The 16,859-nt window shown below is 43.7% G+C and overlaps 1 protein-coding gene across 1 annotated transcript in view; it reads right to left on the bottom strand.

The window, feature by feature from the left end:
- STAG2 (stromal antigen 2) overlaps positions 1 to 16,859 on the bottom strand; it is a 1,172,735-nt gene that overhangs the window by 601,734 nt on the left and 554,142 nt on the right. Inside the window, 5 exon segments of the mRNA XM_029607875.1 lie at positions 9,821 to 9,843; positions 9,845 to 9,901; positions 10,004 to 10,102; positions 10,536 to 10,659; positions 10,744 to 10,817. Coding sequence (XP_029463735.1) covers positions 9,821 to 9,843; positions 9,845 to 9,901; positions 10,004 to 10,102; positions 10,536 to 10,659; positions 10,744 to 10,817 — 377 coding nt within the window.

The raw sequence follows: 16,859 nt of genomic DNA, 5'->3' as shown, positions 1-16,859 counted from the left end.
CTACTGATATCCGACTTGAGGACAATATTAATAGTTTCAAGAAACATTTAAAGACCTGGCTATTCCAGCAGGCTTTTAGCCAAATCAATTGATCTCCTGTTAGGTTCTGTGATTTGGGGAAATGTGGCATTGAAGGAATAGTGATGTGGGATGACTGGGTAACTTTTTGCTGGGTAATTGATGGGTTTATGTACTTTTTATTTATTTTTTTTTAAATGTGCTAGTTTTAAATTAGTGTTTTTATTGTTTTTACTTATGCATTTTTTAAGAAAAGTATGTAAAGTTAGATTAGTTTTTATGAAGAATGTTTTTTTGAATTTGGTACTGCAAATTCAATGATTGTTAACCGGCTTGACATATATTTCAAAGTCGGTATATAAAGTTGTATAAATAAATAAATAAAATAAATAAGTACTAGTTGATGGCGAGGGGGGTCTTAGCTGTGAGCCCTCTTGTCAATGCTGGTGGGGTTATCCACCAGCGAAGGTCTATTTTCATGCTGGTTGTCAGCATCACTGGAGCAGACAGTGGGCTTAGGAACATAAACCATTGATTCTTTAGGCCCCATCGTAGGAGACGAATATGTAGTCGCGAGTGTGGAACATAAGTACACGCTGCCATATGACCCAGTATGATTAAAATTTGACGGGCTGAAGCCGGTGGACTAGTGTAGTCAGAGTTAGTGTTCGAGGTTGTGGCAGGAAAGCTCTGTCTTGAATGGTGTCTATATAAGCTCCGATGAATTGCAATGTTTGGGTAGGTTGAAAATTCGACTTTTCATAGTTTATTAGGAGTCCCAGATTGTCCAGGCAATTGATCATGCAAATTAAATTCCCCCACAGGAGAGAAGGATTGGGGGCCACTAGCAGCCAATCGTCAAGATAAGGAAATATCTGAACCCTCTCTCCAAGGAGGTCTGTCACCACTACCGCTAGACATTTTGTGAAGACTCTGGGGACGGAAGAGAGCCTGAACAGGAGAACTTTGTACTGAAAACGTCCCTTTTCCGCTTGAAAACAGAGGTAATGCCAAGACTTGGGATGCACTGGTATGTGGGCATACGCATCCTTTAAATCTAGGGAGCACATCCAGTTCTTGGGTTGTAGGAAAGGAAGAATGTATTTGAGAGAAGTCATTTTGAATTTCTCTCTCTATTTGTGCTTGTTGAAGGAGTGTAGGTCCAGAATTGAAGCCCTCCAGATTTTTTGGGGATGAGGAAGTATTGTGAATAGAACCCCTTCTGATATCGGGATTGAGGTCACTCCTATATACAGTGTTGTTGAAGTAGTTGGTTGACTTCTTGAAGAAAAATTTCCCAATGAACACCTTGATGTTTGGTGACAACTGGTGCGGAGGTGATGGAGGGGATGCGGTTGAGAGAGAAACAGTCTCTTATTATAGTGAGGACCCATAAATCCAATGTGATGTTGCTCCATTCTGAAAGAAATTGGGACAGCTTTCCTCCTAATTTCTGGGTTGCTAGTGGTGGTCGGGTTAGTTCTAAAAACTTTGACAACTTTTAGATCGTTGGGGGTCTGTGGGTTGGCGTGGTTGGCAGGGAGTGCGAGGGCGTTGGTGTGAAGCTTGTTGCTGGTAAGGTTGCTGGAGGTTCGTTCATATTGCTGAGGCCTGTAAGTGGTCTAAGGGCAATATGTGCACCTAGGGTAAGATTTCTTATACAAGCCGAAATGCCATCGAGAGAATGAAGTATCATGCTGTGTTAATGATACACTGCTACCTTTTGTTCTTTCAATTTTGCGACTGTTTCGGTGAGTCTGTCCCCGAATAGGTTATCTGGTCGACAGGGGGAGGTTAGCAAGCTTAACATGTACGTCATCTCTTTTGGCGCTTGCCCTCAACCATGCCAGTTGTCTCGCTGCTATGGCGTTAGCAGACATTTCAAATCCCTCGTAAATAGAACACACGAGGTGCCGAAGGCCTTCCTCCATATTGTAAAATTCTTGGGGAGGGGTGTTATTTTCAAAGCCCTGTTGTAAAATGGGTTTTAAAGCCTGTAGAAACTCGAATAGATATTGAGCTAAGTAAAATTGGTGATTTGGAATTTTTGTGTTTAGTATTCCTGACTGGAAAGCCTTTTTTGCAAAGTCGTCTAGAGATTTGTTGTCTCTTCTTGGTGGGTTATTTGAATGTAATCTCGACTTCCTTGCCTTTTGCATGGCTGACTCGACGACAACCGATCCATGCGGAAGTTGGACGTTTGTTCAGAAAGCAAAATTGCTTACCTTGTAATAGGTGTTATCCCAGGACAGCAGGATGTAGTCCTCAAATGTGGATGACATCGTTGATGGAGCCCTATGCGGGAAAACTTTCTGTCAAAGTTTCTAGAAACTTTTGACTGGCCCTGTAAGGCCACTGAGCATGCCCAGCATGCCATGATATTCTCTGCCACAGGGGTCTCTCTTCAGTCTCGTATGTAGCAATAAGCTTTAGCAAAACAAATAATAAAACGTATTGGACCCAACTCCATGGGGTGGTGGGTGGGTTTCGTGAGGACTACATCCTGCTGTCCTGGGATAACACCTATTACAAGGTAAGCAATTTTGCTTTATCCCAGGACAAACAGGATGCTAGTCCTCACATGTGAGTGATTAGCAAGCTAGAGGCTGAGTCATTTTGTAGTGAAGCAACAGTGAAGTATTGTTGTTGAAAATGAGGCAGCTGAAGATCACAGCAGATTGGATGTAGAAGGAGTTGGGATTAAACTGGAAACAAGTTCTTTAAAACAGATTGTCCATAGGCTGAATCTTGTCGTCCTTCTTTGTCCAAACAGTAATGAGCTGCAAAGGTGTGAAGAGAACTCCATTTTGCTGCTTGACATATGTCAAGAACTGGCACTGAACGATAGTATGCTACTGAGGTTGACATTGCTCTTACTGAATGTGCCTTTACTCGCCCATGGAGAGGAAGGCCTGCTTTTTCATAGCAGAACTGTATGCAATCTGCTAGCCAATTGGATACAGTATGTTTACCCACTGCTTTTCCCGTTTTTTTTGGATCATAAGATACAAAGAGCTGAGTGGATGTCCTATGGACTGCAGTGCGGTCTAAGTAAAATGCTAGCGCACGCTTGCAGTCCAAGGTATGTAAAGCCCGTTCTCCTTGGTGACAATGAGGTCTTGGAAAGAAAGTGGGTAAAACTATGGATTGGTTCAAGTGGAATTCCGTAACTACCTTGGGTAGGAATTTTGGATGTGTATGGGGAACCACGCTGTCATGTAGGAATTTTGTATAGGGTGAGTACGTGACAAGTGCTTGTAACTCACTAACCCTTCTAGCCGATGCAATGGCTTTGAGGAAGATAGTCTTCCATGTGAGAAATTTAAGATCACAGGAATTCATGGTTTCAAAAGGAGAACACATGAGTCTTGTTAAGACCAAATTCAGGTCCCATTCTGTAACTGGTGGCCGAATTGGTGGTTTGAGGTGAATTAAACCTCTCATAAATCTACTGTCAAGGAGATGTATGGATATTGGTGCATCTCCCATCTTGTTATGGTAAGCTGAGATTGCACTTAAATGTACTCTAACATATGAAGTCTGTAGACCAGAGTCTGAAAGATGACATTTATAGTCAAGTAGAGAAGTTGTGGGGCAGGAGAAAGGATCAATGTTCTTTTGTCTGCACCACAAAGTAAACCTTTTCCATTCTGAAGAATAATTCTTTCGTGTTGAAGGCTTACGTGAAGCTATAAGCACTTGAGATACATTGGTTGAAAGATTGAGTGGTTGTAAAATCAAGCTTTCAACATCCATGCTGTCAGGGATAGGGATTGAAGGTTGGGACGGTGCAACCAACCCTGATCCTGAGTTATGAGATTGGGAACTACACTCAGGCGAATTGGATCCCTGATCAAGAGGTCGAGAAGTGTGGGAAATCAAACTTGTTGAGGACAATACGGGGCTATGAGGATCATGGACCCTTTGTCCTGTTGTAGCTTCACTAGAGTTTTGGTTATGAGCGGTATTGGAGGATACGTATAGAAGGCCTGAGTTCCAAGGGTGAGCAAAGGCATCCTTGGCTAGCTGGTAATTCTGTCTGTGCAGAGCGCAGAAGCTGTCCACTTTGTGATTCAGGTGTGACGCAAAGAGGTCTATTGTTGGTTGTCCCCAACGTTGAAATATCCTGGTCGCTACTAAGGGATCCAGGGACCATTCGTGTGGTTGGAACTGGCGACTGAGTCGATCTGCCACTACGTTGTGAATTCCTGCCAGGTAAGTGGCTCGGAGAAACATGGAATGTGTCAGGGCCCAGTCCCAAATCTGAGCAGCTTCTTGACAAAGGCGATATGAGCCCGTACCTCCCTATTTGTTGATGTACCACATGGCTACTGTGTTGTCCGTTTGGATCAGAACAGTCTTGTGTGAAAGGCAGCCCTTGAACGCATGCAGAGCAGAACGTATAGCTCGAAGTTCTAAGAAATTGATTTGAAATGTTGCTTCGAGTTTTGTCCAAGTACCTTGGGTTTGGAGATTGTCTATGTGAGCTCCCCAACCCAAGGTGGATGCATCTGTAGTTAAAGTTATCTATGGGACTGGTTGCTAGAAGGGAAGGCCCTTGCGCAAATTGTCCTTGTTCGCCCACCAAAGTAGAGATGAACGTAGCTGGTGGGTTACTTGAATTGGAGAGGACAGTGGTTGAATGGCTTGGATCCATTGTGATCTTAAAGTCCATTGGGTTACCCGCATGGCTAACCGAGCCATAAGAGTGACATGCACTGTGGAGGCCATGTGGCCTAGTAAGGTTAGAAACTGATGAGCTGTTGCTTGTTTCTTCGAATGAATTGAGTTTGCCAGAAGGGAAAGTGTCTCTGCCCAATCCTTGGGTAGAAAGGCTTTTGAGAGGATGGTGTTCAATTCTGCTCCTATGAATTGAAGCAGCTGAGATGGAATGAGATGGGACTTTTGATAATTGATGAGAAAGCCCATGGAGTGAAGTAGAGTAATTGTTCGACTGAGAGAAGCCAGAGCTCCTTGTTGAGATTGACTTCTGATGAGCCAGTCGTCTAAATAGGGAAAGACATGGACATATTCTTTGTACAAGTGTGCTGCTATTACTGCCAGACATTTGGTGAATACTCTGGGAGCAGAGGCGAGTCCGAATGGAAGTACTCTGTACTGGAAATGCTGATGACCCACCATGAAGCACAAGTACTTGCGATGAGGGGGGAATATTGGAATGTGAGCATAAGCATCTTGAAGATTCCGAGAACAAAGCCAATCTCCTGTTTGTAGAAGTGAAAGCATGGTGCCTAGAGAGAGACCATCCTGAACTTTTCTTTCTTCAGAAATTTGTTGAGATTTCTGAGGTCTAGGATGGTACGTAGGCCTCCGGTTTTCTTTGGAATGAGGAAATAACGGGAATAGAATCCTCTGCCCTGCTGAGTCCGGGGCACTCGCTCTACTGCTCTGGCTCTCAGAAGGGTGGATACTGCTACTTGTAATTGGGTTATGTGATTTTCGGTTAGAGAAAAAGATCTTGGAGGAGAATCTTTTGGAATTGAGAGGAAATTGAGTTGGTAACCTCGAGATATTATTGCAAGTACCCATTGGTCTGTTATTTGCACCTAATGGTTGAAGGAGGAGGATACTCAACCTCCTACCGGAAGCTATGGATGAGGATTGGAGAGATGGCTTCAGTCTCTTGGAAAAATCTCAAAAGCCAGCAGCCGGTCCCGTCTGTGGTGGAGGTTGAAGCCTAGCTGCTCTAGGTTGTCTGGGCTGAGGTCTTTGTTGCGGCCTAGATCTGCTCCTAGATGTTGGAGAGTAATACCGCCTCTGTCGGTAGAAGGGTCTTCTAGGTTCTTTCCTTTGAGGCCTACGAGTTGACTGTGTAGCCGGATCCTGCGGATTCAATGAAAGTTGTCGCAGGGTTTCTGTGTGCTCTTTCAATTGAGCAACCGCATCTTGTACCTTGGAACCAAAAAGGTTATCACCAAGACATGGGAGGTCAACTAATTTTTCATGGACTTCAGGCCTGAGGTCCGAGGCTTTAAGCTATGCCCAACGTCTTGCACTTATACCCGATGTAGCCACTCTGGATGCTGTTTCAAAGCCATCATAGGCAGCACGGACCTCGTGCTTGCCCGCCTCCAGCCCCTTGTGGATAATTGCTTGGGCTGCTTCTTGATGTTGTTGTGGCAATGACGGTATAAACTCCTGCATCTGTTTCCTCAGATTTCTTTGGTATTGAGTCATGTATAATTGGTAAAAAGATATCTTAGAATTTAACATGGCTCCTTGATAAACCTTCCTTCCCAGGGAATCCAAGAATCTGTGATCTTTTCCTGGGGGAGTTGAAGAATGTGGTCTTATCCTTTTCACTTCTTTTGTGCAGATTCTACCACCACCGATTGGTGTGGAAGCTGTGACTTTTGGTAGCCAGGAGCAGACTGCACCAAATAGGTTGTGTCCATTCTTTTATTTACAGCAGGCACTGAGCATGGATGCTCCCAAAGCTGATGTTGTAGGTCCAGAAGAACATCATGGACAGGTATGGCTACTACACTTGTTTTGGAGTGTCCACAAATTGGAGAACCTCCAACGTTTGCTGCCTTGAATCTTCCTCTGTCACCAAGGTGAAGGGTATAGTGTCCATCTCCTGGATGAAATTTGTGAATGATAAATCTTCCGGTGGAGATTTTTTCCTTGGATCTGGAGGTGAAAGATCTGACATGAAATCTTCAGATGAACTGTCTGTGTGTCCTTCATCCCAAGTATCGTATGGATCTTCTCTAGGAGGAGATATTGGAGAAGATCTAGGCGGATGAGGAATCCCTAAAGGACCTGGTTGCGAGTCATCAAGGGGTATCCCTTCAGGCTGTTCTTTCCGAGGCTTGGGAGGAAGAACACCGACTACCTCATCAAATCTCTTCATTATAAGCTGACAGAGTGCCAGTTCTGGGTCTCTAGGTGAGATTGGCATCGATGGTATTGGGGCCGGAATCGAAGATGGCATTGGTGTCATCGATGGTCGTGACAGTGTCACTTTGGCCGGCATCGGTATAGGTACCGGCATCGACTGAGTCGTCAGCATCGGTGTAGTCACCGGCTTCGGTGCAATCACCGGCATCGGCGAAAGCACTGGAATAGGCATCTGCTCCTTAAGGGCCTGGAGCACCGCTTGCCGGATAAAATCCGACAATTCCTGCGGAACAGCTGATGCAGGCAGAGCAGATGAACGCGGTGGAGGCGTCGATATCCCTTCCACAGAGCCCTGTGGAGGTTAGACTACTAGTGCTTCTTTGCAAGGTGAAGGCCCCGGCGCCGAGGGTAGCAGTGTTTCCTGAAGTTTGAGCCGCTTAGCGGTCGGTTCCTCCGGGGAGAGAAGTGCCACTGGAGTCAATGTGTGCCGATGTCTATGACAGTGTTTTGGTCGGTGTTCGACTACTGACCTTGTCGATGCAGTCGATGGCGATGGATGATCTCCGGATCCCTCCGGACGATGTTTTTTCAATATTATTCATTTTGAAACTCCGGCCAGAGACTATTTTTTTGATGTTGAAGGAGAAGGCAGAAGCTGTAGGTGAAAAAGATGTTCCATCTTCTCTTGGCGAAGTTTTCTTCCTTTGGGAGTCATCTCTGCACATTTAGGGCAGGTTGAGACCTCATGTTTGTCCGCCAAATAAAAGACAAACTCGAGGTGTGGATCTGTAATGGACATTGTCAGATTACAGATAGGACATTTTTTAAACCCAGTAGCCATTTTCAATTGACAGCTGTCGATGAAATGTGGGAAAAAATTATGAGAAAAATGTTTTACTCAGGAGTAAAAATGAGACTATGATTACTCACCAGCCGGTGGAAATCAGAGAGCCCTTGTGAGAGAAAAAGATGAGAAATAAATGACTTTTAGTCAGCAAACACTGAGAAAAACTCACAAGGCTCCTTGTTCCGCGATGTTTACAGCAGCGCAGAAAAACGAAGACTGAAGAAAGACCCCTGTGGCAGAGACTATCATGGCATGCTGGGCATGTTCAGTGGCCTCACAGGGCCAGTCAAAAGTTTCTAGAAACTTTGACAGAAAGTTTTACCGCATAGGGCTCCATCAATGATGTCACCCACATGTGAGGACTAGCATCCTGCTTGTCCTGGGATAAAGGTGAATCTCGCATTCTATACTTTAGATCTGTTTTCCTCGAGGTTGGTGTCGTGGGAACGAAGAGTCCCAGGTCTTTTCCATCACTGATTCTAGCACTGGATGAGAGGGAAGTGCTGTGGGTTCAGCTGGAGAGTCGAAAATTTTGAGGATTCCAAACATTTCTTGCCTAGGGTCTGGTATCTTTCTAGTTTCTACATCCAATCATTGACTCACCTTCTGTAAAAATTGAGAGTATGTGAGATCCTCCGGAAGGGAAAATGGCTCCTGTGGTAGTTCTTGTGGATCAGATGGGTAACCTGTTGATGACCCTGCGGAAGAAGATGAGCTGAGGGAATCCCTCGGTGGAGGCGAGGGCCTCCTAGGCTGAATATTTGGCGCTGGACCCAGTTAAGGCGATAAAGGTGTCTCCGACGGTTCAGTAGGGAGTGGCTGGTGTTTCTGCTCTACTGACTTTAAAAATTGAGACAAGATATTCGTAATTTGCAAAATAGTTTCGGAGGCCGATGTTGAAGTAGGTGGTGGCTTTGAATACGGTTGGCAGCCCGACGGTGATAGAGCCACCTGGAGGATGTCGGTGTCCAGTCCTCTCGGGTGGCCACGTCCCTCGGTAGGCAGATAATTTTGAATGAAGTAGATCCTGCCATCTGGAACTGCTGCGGTGATGAGAAGCCGCAGATAGCGCGGAGAAAACTTCAGAAGAAGGAGAAGAGATCCCGATAGTCACGACTAACAAATGGTGAAGGACTTCTATGTCTTTTGGTGCCCAGTTGGATTTCTTGTGTTTTTCAAAGGCTGCGTCGGGGCAGCGTCAGTTGAAAGGGCTGTGCGCCGGGTTGCATCAGTAATGCGCCGGTTAATTTCAGTTTCGACGCAGCGTCATCACTGCGTTGATACGTTGGCACTCAGCCGAAGTGTTGGAGCGTCGGTTTGTTTCACTGCATCTGTGCAACCATAGATGCGTCACGCTTCGATGTCCATGGTGCATCTCCCGCACCCTGCATCGATGGGAGTCGCGGCTTTTTAGGTTTTTTTGGACCTGGAGGGTCCGCAGAAGTGGCCCTTCAATGGGATTGGTCCTTTGGTGTCGTCCTCAGTCCCGGGGACGACCTAGCTGAAGCCTCAAGAGGGGGCGGAGCAGCCCGATACATTTTCTCTGAGTTGGGAGATGCGTGCAGCTCTTTGAAGCTGTGCCCATGGGACATGCGTCCACAGTCCCTGCAATCTGCTTGGTCATGCCTGGGTCCCAGGCAGAGGTAACCAAATTGATGTCTGTCAGTACAGACAATTTTTCCACAATCGCAAAACTTAAAGCCCAGACGAGGCATAGTAAGCTGGAAGCGATCCTTGTGGTAATCTGCCAATATTTTTTTTTTTTCAGTATTTTTCCTCACAATGCCTTTTTCCTCACAGGAGAGAAGAGCTCCGCGAGCAGTCAGTCGCGCGGAAAAAACAGACTGAGGAGCCTGGAGGGAGGCAAGGGGAACATACAGGAAGGATCACCTTACCAAAAAAACTTTAGGTGATCTTGGGAGAGCTCCGCCACCTGGTGGCAACGGAAGACTATCCAGACAGCATGACTAATTCAGCTGCTTATCTATGGAAAGAAACAATACCATATTATCTTACAAAATTGCTTTGAACATCCATCTATTTTTTAAAACAAAATTCCATTACTATATGAGAATAAATGTGGACACTTACTGTAAAACAAGAGTAAGTAGTTTTTATTGCTTGCACTGCAACATCATATTCTTTATCAAGAGTCATAGATACAATTCTATCCTGCAAAAAAAAAAAAAAAAAATCAAATTATTAATACAGCAAAATAAAGTGCAAAACTTTTTGGTATAAAAATGTTTTACACTAAAGGTATAATATACTAACCTTAAAACGACTGGTGAAGAGCTCCAGTTTTGAATTTAATTCTCTATTGTAATAGAGCCCTTGCAAAGCTGTAAGGCATTTTAGCCTAACCTCTCCTTGCTAAAATGTAAAAAAGAAACATGTGATTTAAAGTACTATCCTGCAAAAGAAAAAGAAAAAAAACCTACAAAACATTCCAAAATGCTACTAGTCCAGCTAATGTATAAATTTCACTGTGCCACTTCTGCTAGATGATTTAATTTTCCAAGTACTTCTTGGCCCCGCCATTTCTTGTAGTGGCAACCAACAAAGAAAACTGATATTGAGACATATTTAATGTATTTTATTAAATACTGATTTAGAGGACTAGATTGAGTTACATTTTTGCCTCTTGGAAGTATACTAGCATATGCATCTATTAGTCACAAACACTACTATCACTAAATTCGATGAACAAGAATACATTATATTAATATTAATCTACTCAAACCCATGGGAAAGACCGATCAACAGGTTAAAATGTACATACATTTGTTTATTACATGCAACTTACCTTATCATGCATGGTCCAACCCACATACTTTAAATAACTGTCATTAAGGAAGGCATCACTATACATCTTCATCCACACTCCAATTTCTTCAATACAAATAGCACGGATTTCTGCTATTGCATCACTGCAATGAGTAATCATAAAAAGTCAACGTGTTTGCAAATAAATCGAGGTAATACAGATTTATTTACATAATATAATGACTTACCGATATCTATGTACAAAAACACCCTTAAATATTGCATTCATCATATTTTCTATTTCATCTTGATTTTCTTGAAGCTGGAAAGGAAATTAATAAAATAAATTCACTTGACAGCAATATTACCAGATTTTTATGGAGAAGTTATTCTCCAAACAATAAGTTTCCTTATAAGGAAGCTTGCCTTAGACCCCGTCTCAGCCGAGCAGTTACACAGCCACAATAATCTCTGTGGCATGTAAGGGTGCTTTAAGAAGACTTCCTATGAAGCTAAATTAGTTTGGTGGCAGTGAAAAATCACTGATAATATTTAATGCTTGGGTTTATTTAAGGTTTTACCATGATTACCTAGAGCCTGGAGGTTTCATTACAGGTCAGTCAGCCATAGTATTTTCCCCTAGGATTAACTAGGCAGGCTTCCCTAGTATTTTGAGGCAAATATTTGATTGAGTGAGCCTAGGCACACTGTAGTGATCCTTAGGGTTAGAAATCCCTGAAAAGATCTCTGATTAACAATAGTAAGGATGACGTCCAGAATGTGCACATTTGAAACGTTTTGGAGAGTGACTGCAAGAGTCTAGTGCTTGTTTTATATAGCTGTATTCATTAGCATTAAATCTTTGTTATGCATGATAGGCCAATTTTTGTTTAATTGTCTTTTGAAGTCTTGGCTTCTTCCCATATACTCTTGGAGACCAGAGTAGTTGTGAAAACTTTTATTGAATGGATAGCAGGGTTCTTATCATGGAATCTTTCGTTACCGGGATAATGATTTTGTTCGGTTCTTGTTTGCTCGGTTCAAAGTTAACTCATGTGTCTTTCCTGCCTTTCTTTCTTCTTCATTTGTACAGAAAGCGCCAGCGCTAGCAATACCGCACCTCCAGTGCTTGCGATGCTTAACAAGATTATGTGCTCTGTGGGTGTATACTTAAAATAATATATGTTAAAATATACTTAGCAAACTGGGAAAAAAACCCAACCCTTATGTGTATCTTATCTTTGAAATTAGCTCTCTACTCTTCTTGATGGCCTGTATTTAAACACCTAAATTACTTTAAGAAAACCTGTGAAAAATATAACTATTATGCATAAGACAGACTTAAAACACAGTATAGGAAATAAAATCCAACAAATGTTATAAATGTTACTCAATCATAGAAGCCAATATTACATTTGAAAACCCCTGAAAGAACAGATTTGATCCTAGAATCCTAGATCAGACAGTGAAAATCATATGCGTAAAATAATTCCTATTGAAGGTATGTCTGCAACATCTCATGAGAAGAAAAAAAAACCAACCAAAAGCAAAGAGAATATTTGCCAGCTTTTAGTCCATGCAATCATAGTTCTGTACTTTGTTTTGCTCTGTTACAAGGGAGAACTAATGAATTTTTCTTTTAATAATAAAACTAATGTTTAGGTTTATTATCACTTTTATGCACTGCATAAGGAAATTTTTCTCTATCATGAACATATGACAATATTTAAATATTTTGTGACATGGAAGCACATCCACCCACTACGCAATCATATTTTGGCATAAAGTTAATTTTGAGGTTATAGTAATGCATATGTGTGCGCATGTGTGTAAGAGAGAAATAACTAGTTTTAGCTTGATGAGCATAATTAAGTGATGCAAATTATTGCAGCTGTGTGTATAGAGAATATATTTGCTTGCTGCAAAGAACTATTAGAATCTGTTTTTAACTTGGTATTAGTATTATAAAATAAAGAGATAAAAATTGTCCATAAGCAAACTAATTTTCCTTTTGAGCAACTTGTGACACTTTATTAAAAAAGAAATGATATTGCTCCAGATTTTAATCCTTATTTTCTCCCTTGCTGGGTCCTGATTTCCTATAACTTGTCTATTTGGAATACTCTCCCTCCCTGTTAATTCTGTCAGTGCTCTCTCTCTCCAATGAATCTACATTGTTACAATCTGTTAATAATCTTGTGTTTTCCTTAACATTCTGCTTCTGAGAACTCTATATTTGCTGTATCATGGTAATACGTAAATGATGGCAGAAAAAAATCAAAGTGGTCCATCCAGTCTGCCCAGCAAACTATGTATACTTTTAATTTATTTTTTACTCTAAGTGTGGAAACTGCCATTCCGTGCAGATTACACCTTTTCTTCATTCTTTTAGCCACTACAGATCCGTGTTTATCTCACGCTCTTTTGAAGTCCACTACAATTCTCGTCTTAACTACCTCTTCAGGAAAAGCATTCCATGCATCCAGCAGCTTATCTGCGAAGAAATATTTATTATTTCCTGACATTGTTCCTGAGACTACCTTCTTGTACAGTTTTCCTTTCATTGGAAAAGGCTCGATTCCCATGCATCAATTATACCCAAATATTTAAAAGTCTATCATATTCCCTGTCCCTTGTCTCTTCCAGGTTATATACAGTGATTCAGAAAGTATTCAGATCCCTTCACCGGGATCAGTGTGAACGGCCTTGTGCCACAACGGGGGCAAAGCGGCATGCGCTGAAGGCAGCCTGAGTCTGGCACCGTGTAAGGACAGAGACCAGTGGCAGTGTTTCCGAGACTTCCTATGGTGCTCTGCCCAGTCTCTCTCAGGCGCCTATGATGAGGACGATGATCCAGAAGTCTGCAATTTTGAGGAAACCAACATGGGTCAATCCTTGGAGCCTTTCTCCCCCGACAGTCTTGGGGAAGGTGTGGCCATTGAGGGATTGATGACGAAGAGCTAGCCACAGTCCATGGGTATTGACTGCACTGATGCTGGGGTGGAGAGGTCATATTTACCTGAACCGAAAACCACCTCCATCTTATCCAGCCTGGCCCGACGGCCCTTTGGAGTCATCTGTGCGCACAGATCACAGCCCTGAACATTGTGCGATGTCACTGGAGGATTCGCTGACAAGGACTGTATCGGACAGCTTATGTTTCAGTGCCCACTGAGCCATTGAAGAATCGTGGGGTGCCAGCAACAATTGTGTTGGAGAATACCAAGGAGGCCATCAAGACAAGCCAACAGCCGGACACCACAGCCATCAACACCAGCGCAGGTGTCAATATCGGTGCAGGCACCCGCATCTATGCGGGCACCGGAATCAGCACAGGCATCGGTGATAGCACCGGAGATGGGGATAGCACCAGCATCAGTGCTGGGCGCACCATCTCCCTATTGCATTCCACTGCCAGGCACATCTGATGCTCCAGCTCCGCCTTAAAAGCCTCCGCTGAACAAAAAGGCTGAGAAGGGAGAGAAAAGGCCAGCTCCTCCTCGGGACGCTGAGGGGGGGGGTCAATGCACACCACTGGGATCGATGTGGATGGCCTTGGGCTACCAGACTCAAGAGAGGATGGGGCCTCCTCTCACCAGGGCCGCTTTGGGGGCAAGGCAGCAAACACCGGGGCCAGCCTGAGTCCGGCACCATGTAAGGACAGAGACCGGTGGCGGTGTTTCCGAGACTTCCCACAGTGCTCGGCCTGGTCTTTTCTCAGCACAGAGGAGGATGATCCAGAGGTTCGCGACTTCAAGGAAACAAACACAGGTCAATCTCCAGAGCCTTTCTCCTGAGAGTCTCGGGGAAGGACTGGCCACCAAAGGATCAACGACGACGAAGAGTTCCCCCCCCGCCCCCCACCCCTTTGGGTATTGATGGCATCGATGCCGAAGGGGAGGGTGGGAGGGTCGGACTTACCTGAACCGAAAACCTTTTGGAGTCATCCCGAACACCATGCGATGCCCCCAAGCACAGGATGCACACTTCCTGAGGATCCGTTAAGGACATAGTCCGGGGGCATAGGGGGCACCAATGGAAGCCCACCACCGCCATAAGGCGCACAGAAGACTGCGACGGCACAACGACTGGCGGTAACTGGAGAGGAAAACCCACCAATTAATTAGAAAAACTGACGGGGAACCGGAGAAAGACCCAGCACAGAGCAAAAAATGGACTTTATGGAACCTTTTCCACAAAAAAAAGAACAAGAGCTCCACCACCATGAGGCAGTAGCTCCGCTGAAAAGAAGAGACTGAAGAGAGACCCCATATGGACTCATAGATAGTGGCATGCTCAGTGTGCCAGTCAAAGTTTCTAGAAACTGACAGAAGTTTTCCTTGCAGGTCTCCAACTGATCATGTCATCCATATCTGAGAACTACCATTCTGCTTGTCCTAGGAGAATTTCGTTTCTTATGCTCTGAGTGTCCTTTAAGTCACTTTTGGCAAACACCAAGAAGGCTGTCACAAGCCTTTTACTGCCATGTCAGTGCTGCAGACATGGCTGTCCTTCTGGAAGGCTCTCCATCTCCACAGCTGAACTCTGGACTTCTATCAGAGGACCCATCAGGTTCCTGTTCACCTCTGTCACCTAGGCCCTTCTTCCCGATTACTCACTTTGGATGGTTGGCCAAGCTCTAGGAAGAGTCCTGGTGATTCCAAAATATCTTCCATTTAAGAATGATGGAGTCACTGTGGGGGTTTTTAGGACCTTCAATGCTGCAGCAATTTTTTTTATACACTTCCCCACATCTCCGCCTTGACACAATCCTGTCCCAGAGGTCTACAGACAATTCCTTCAACTTCATGGCTTTGATTTTGCTTTGATCTGCACTGTCAACTGTTGCCCGTATATAGACAGATGTGTACCTTTCCAAATCATGTCTAGTCAATTGAATTTACCATAGGTGGATGCCAACCAAGTTGGACAAACATCGCAGGGATAATCAATGGAAACAGGATGCACCTGAGTTTAACTTTGAGTGTCTTAGCAAAAGGTCTGAATACTTACGTAATGTGATAATTCAGGGTTTTTGTTTTTAAATTAATTTGTATAATAAACTCCTACAAACCTGATTTTGCTTTGTCATTATGGGGGTACTGTGAGTAGATTGAGGAGGGAAAAAAATGCATATTGCCCATTTTAGAACAAGGCTATAACAAATGTTAAAATCTTAAAGGTTTTAAAATTAGCTTACAAGTGGTGTTCTACAATCTAATATCTCTTTGAAATCCTGTGTTTCTAAGGTCAGTGCTTCCTGGACTGGGTAACTGCCATTCTTTAATCCACCTCATCCTGACAAGTTTCTGGGAAAATTATGATTCTTGATTTCTTTAACACTGACCCTTTCCCATTTTATGGTTAATCCTCAGCCCAGCTCCTCCTGAAGCATTTAAAAACAATTTATTTTTCCTCTTGGTGTTAAACATGTTTATATTAAAGTACTCTTTCATATAGGTAAATGAATAATGAAATTAGTATGAAGACCCTTTGGTTGGAAAAAAAAAAAAAAAGGAATAGAAAAAACAGCATAAGGTTATCTGCTAATGAATGTAGGAGCTTCCCTAAATTTAAGTTACTAAATATTTTTCTAGTAGATAACAATGAATTAGCAAATGTTGCTTACCTGATGTAACAGGTGTTCTCACAGGAGAGCAGGATGTTAGTCCTCACAAATGGGTGACATCGAGGATGGAGCCCAACCACGGAAAAACTTCTGTCAAAGTTTCTGGAACTTAGAGAAATTAGAGTTTCGATTGTCAGGGTCAGAGAAGACCGAGCGGTTTGCTGGGTTGTGGCCCTGATCAACCAGTCGTCCAAGTAGGGGTAGACATGGACGCCTACCTTCCTGAGGAACGCTGCAACCACTACGAGACATTTGGTGAAGACTCGTGGTGCGGATGCTAGGCCAAATGGGAGCACTCGGTATTGATAGTGGTTTTGGCCTACTAGAAATCGGAGGCATTTGCGATGAGACTGAGTTATCGCAATGTGGGTATAAGCGTCCTTGAGGTCTAGAGAGCAGAGCCACTCCTCTCTTTGCAGTAGAGGAGGAGAAGCGAGCCCAGGGTTACCATCTTGAACTTTTCTCTGTGAAGGTACTTGTTTGAGAGCCCGTAAGTCCAGGATTGGTCGAAGTCCCTCCTGACTTTTTGGGATCAGAAAGTACCTGGAATAGAACCCTAGTCCGTGTTGTGAGAGAGGAACGGGTTCTATAGCGTTGGACTGGAGGAGAAGGGAAACTTCCTGCTCTAGAAGAACAGAGTGGTCGGTAAGTCTCCATGCTTGCAGAGGTGGAGAGTCCGAAGGAAGAGTTAGGAAGTTTAGATGGTAACCTTGTGCAATTATCGCTAGCACACCA

Source organism: Rhinatrema bivittatum, chromosome 6 (assembly GCF_901001135.1).
Source record: "Rhinatrema bivittatum chromosome 6, aRhiBiv1.1, whole genome shotgun sequence".
NCBI lineage: Eukaryota > Metazoa > Chordata > Amphibia > Gymnophiona > Rhinatrematidae > Rhinatrema > Rhinatrema bivittatum.
Note: the sequence above shows the minus strand (reverse complement) of the source record. Positions and strands in the feature narration are given on the sequence as shown.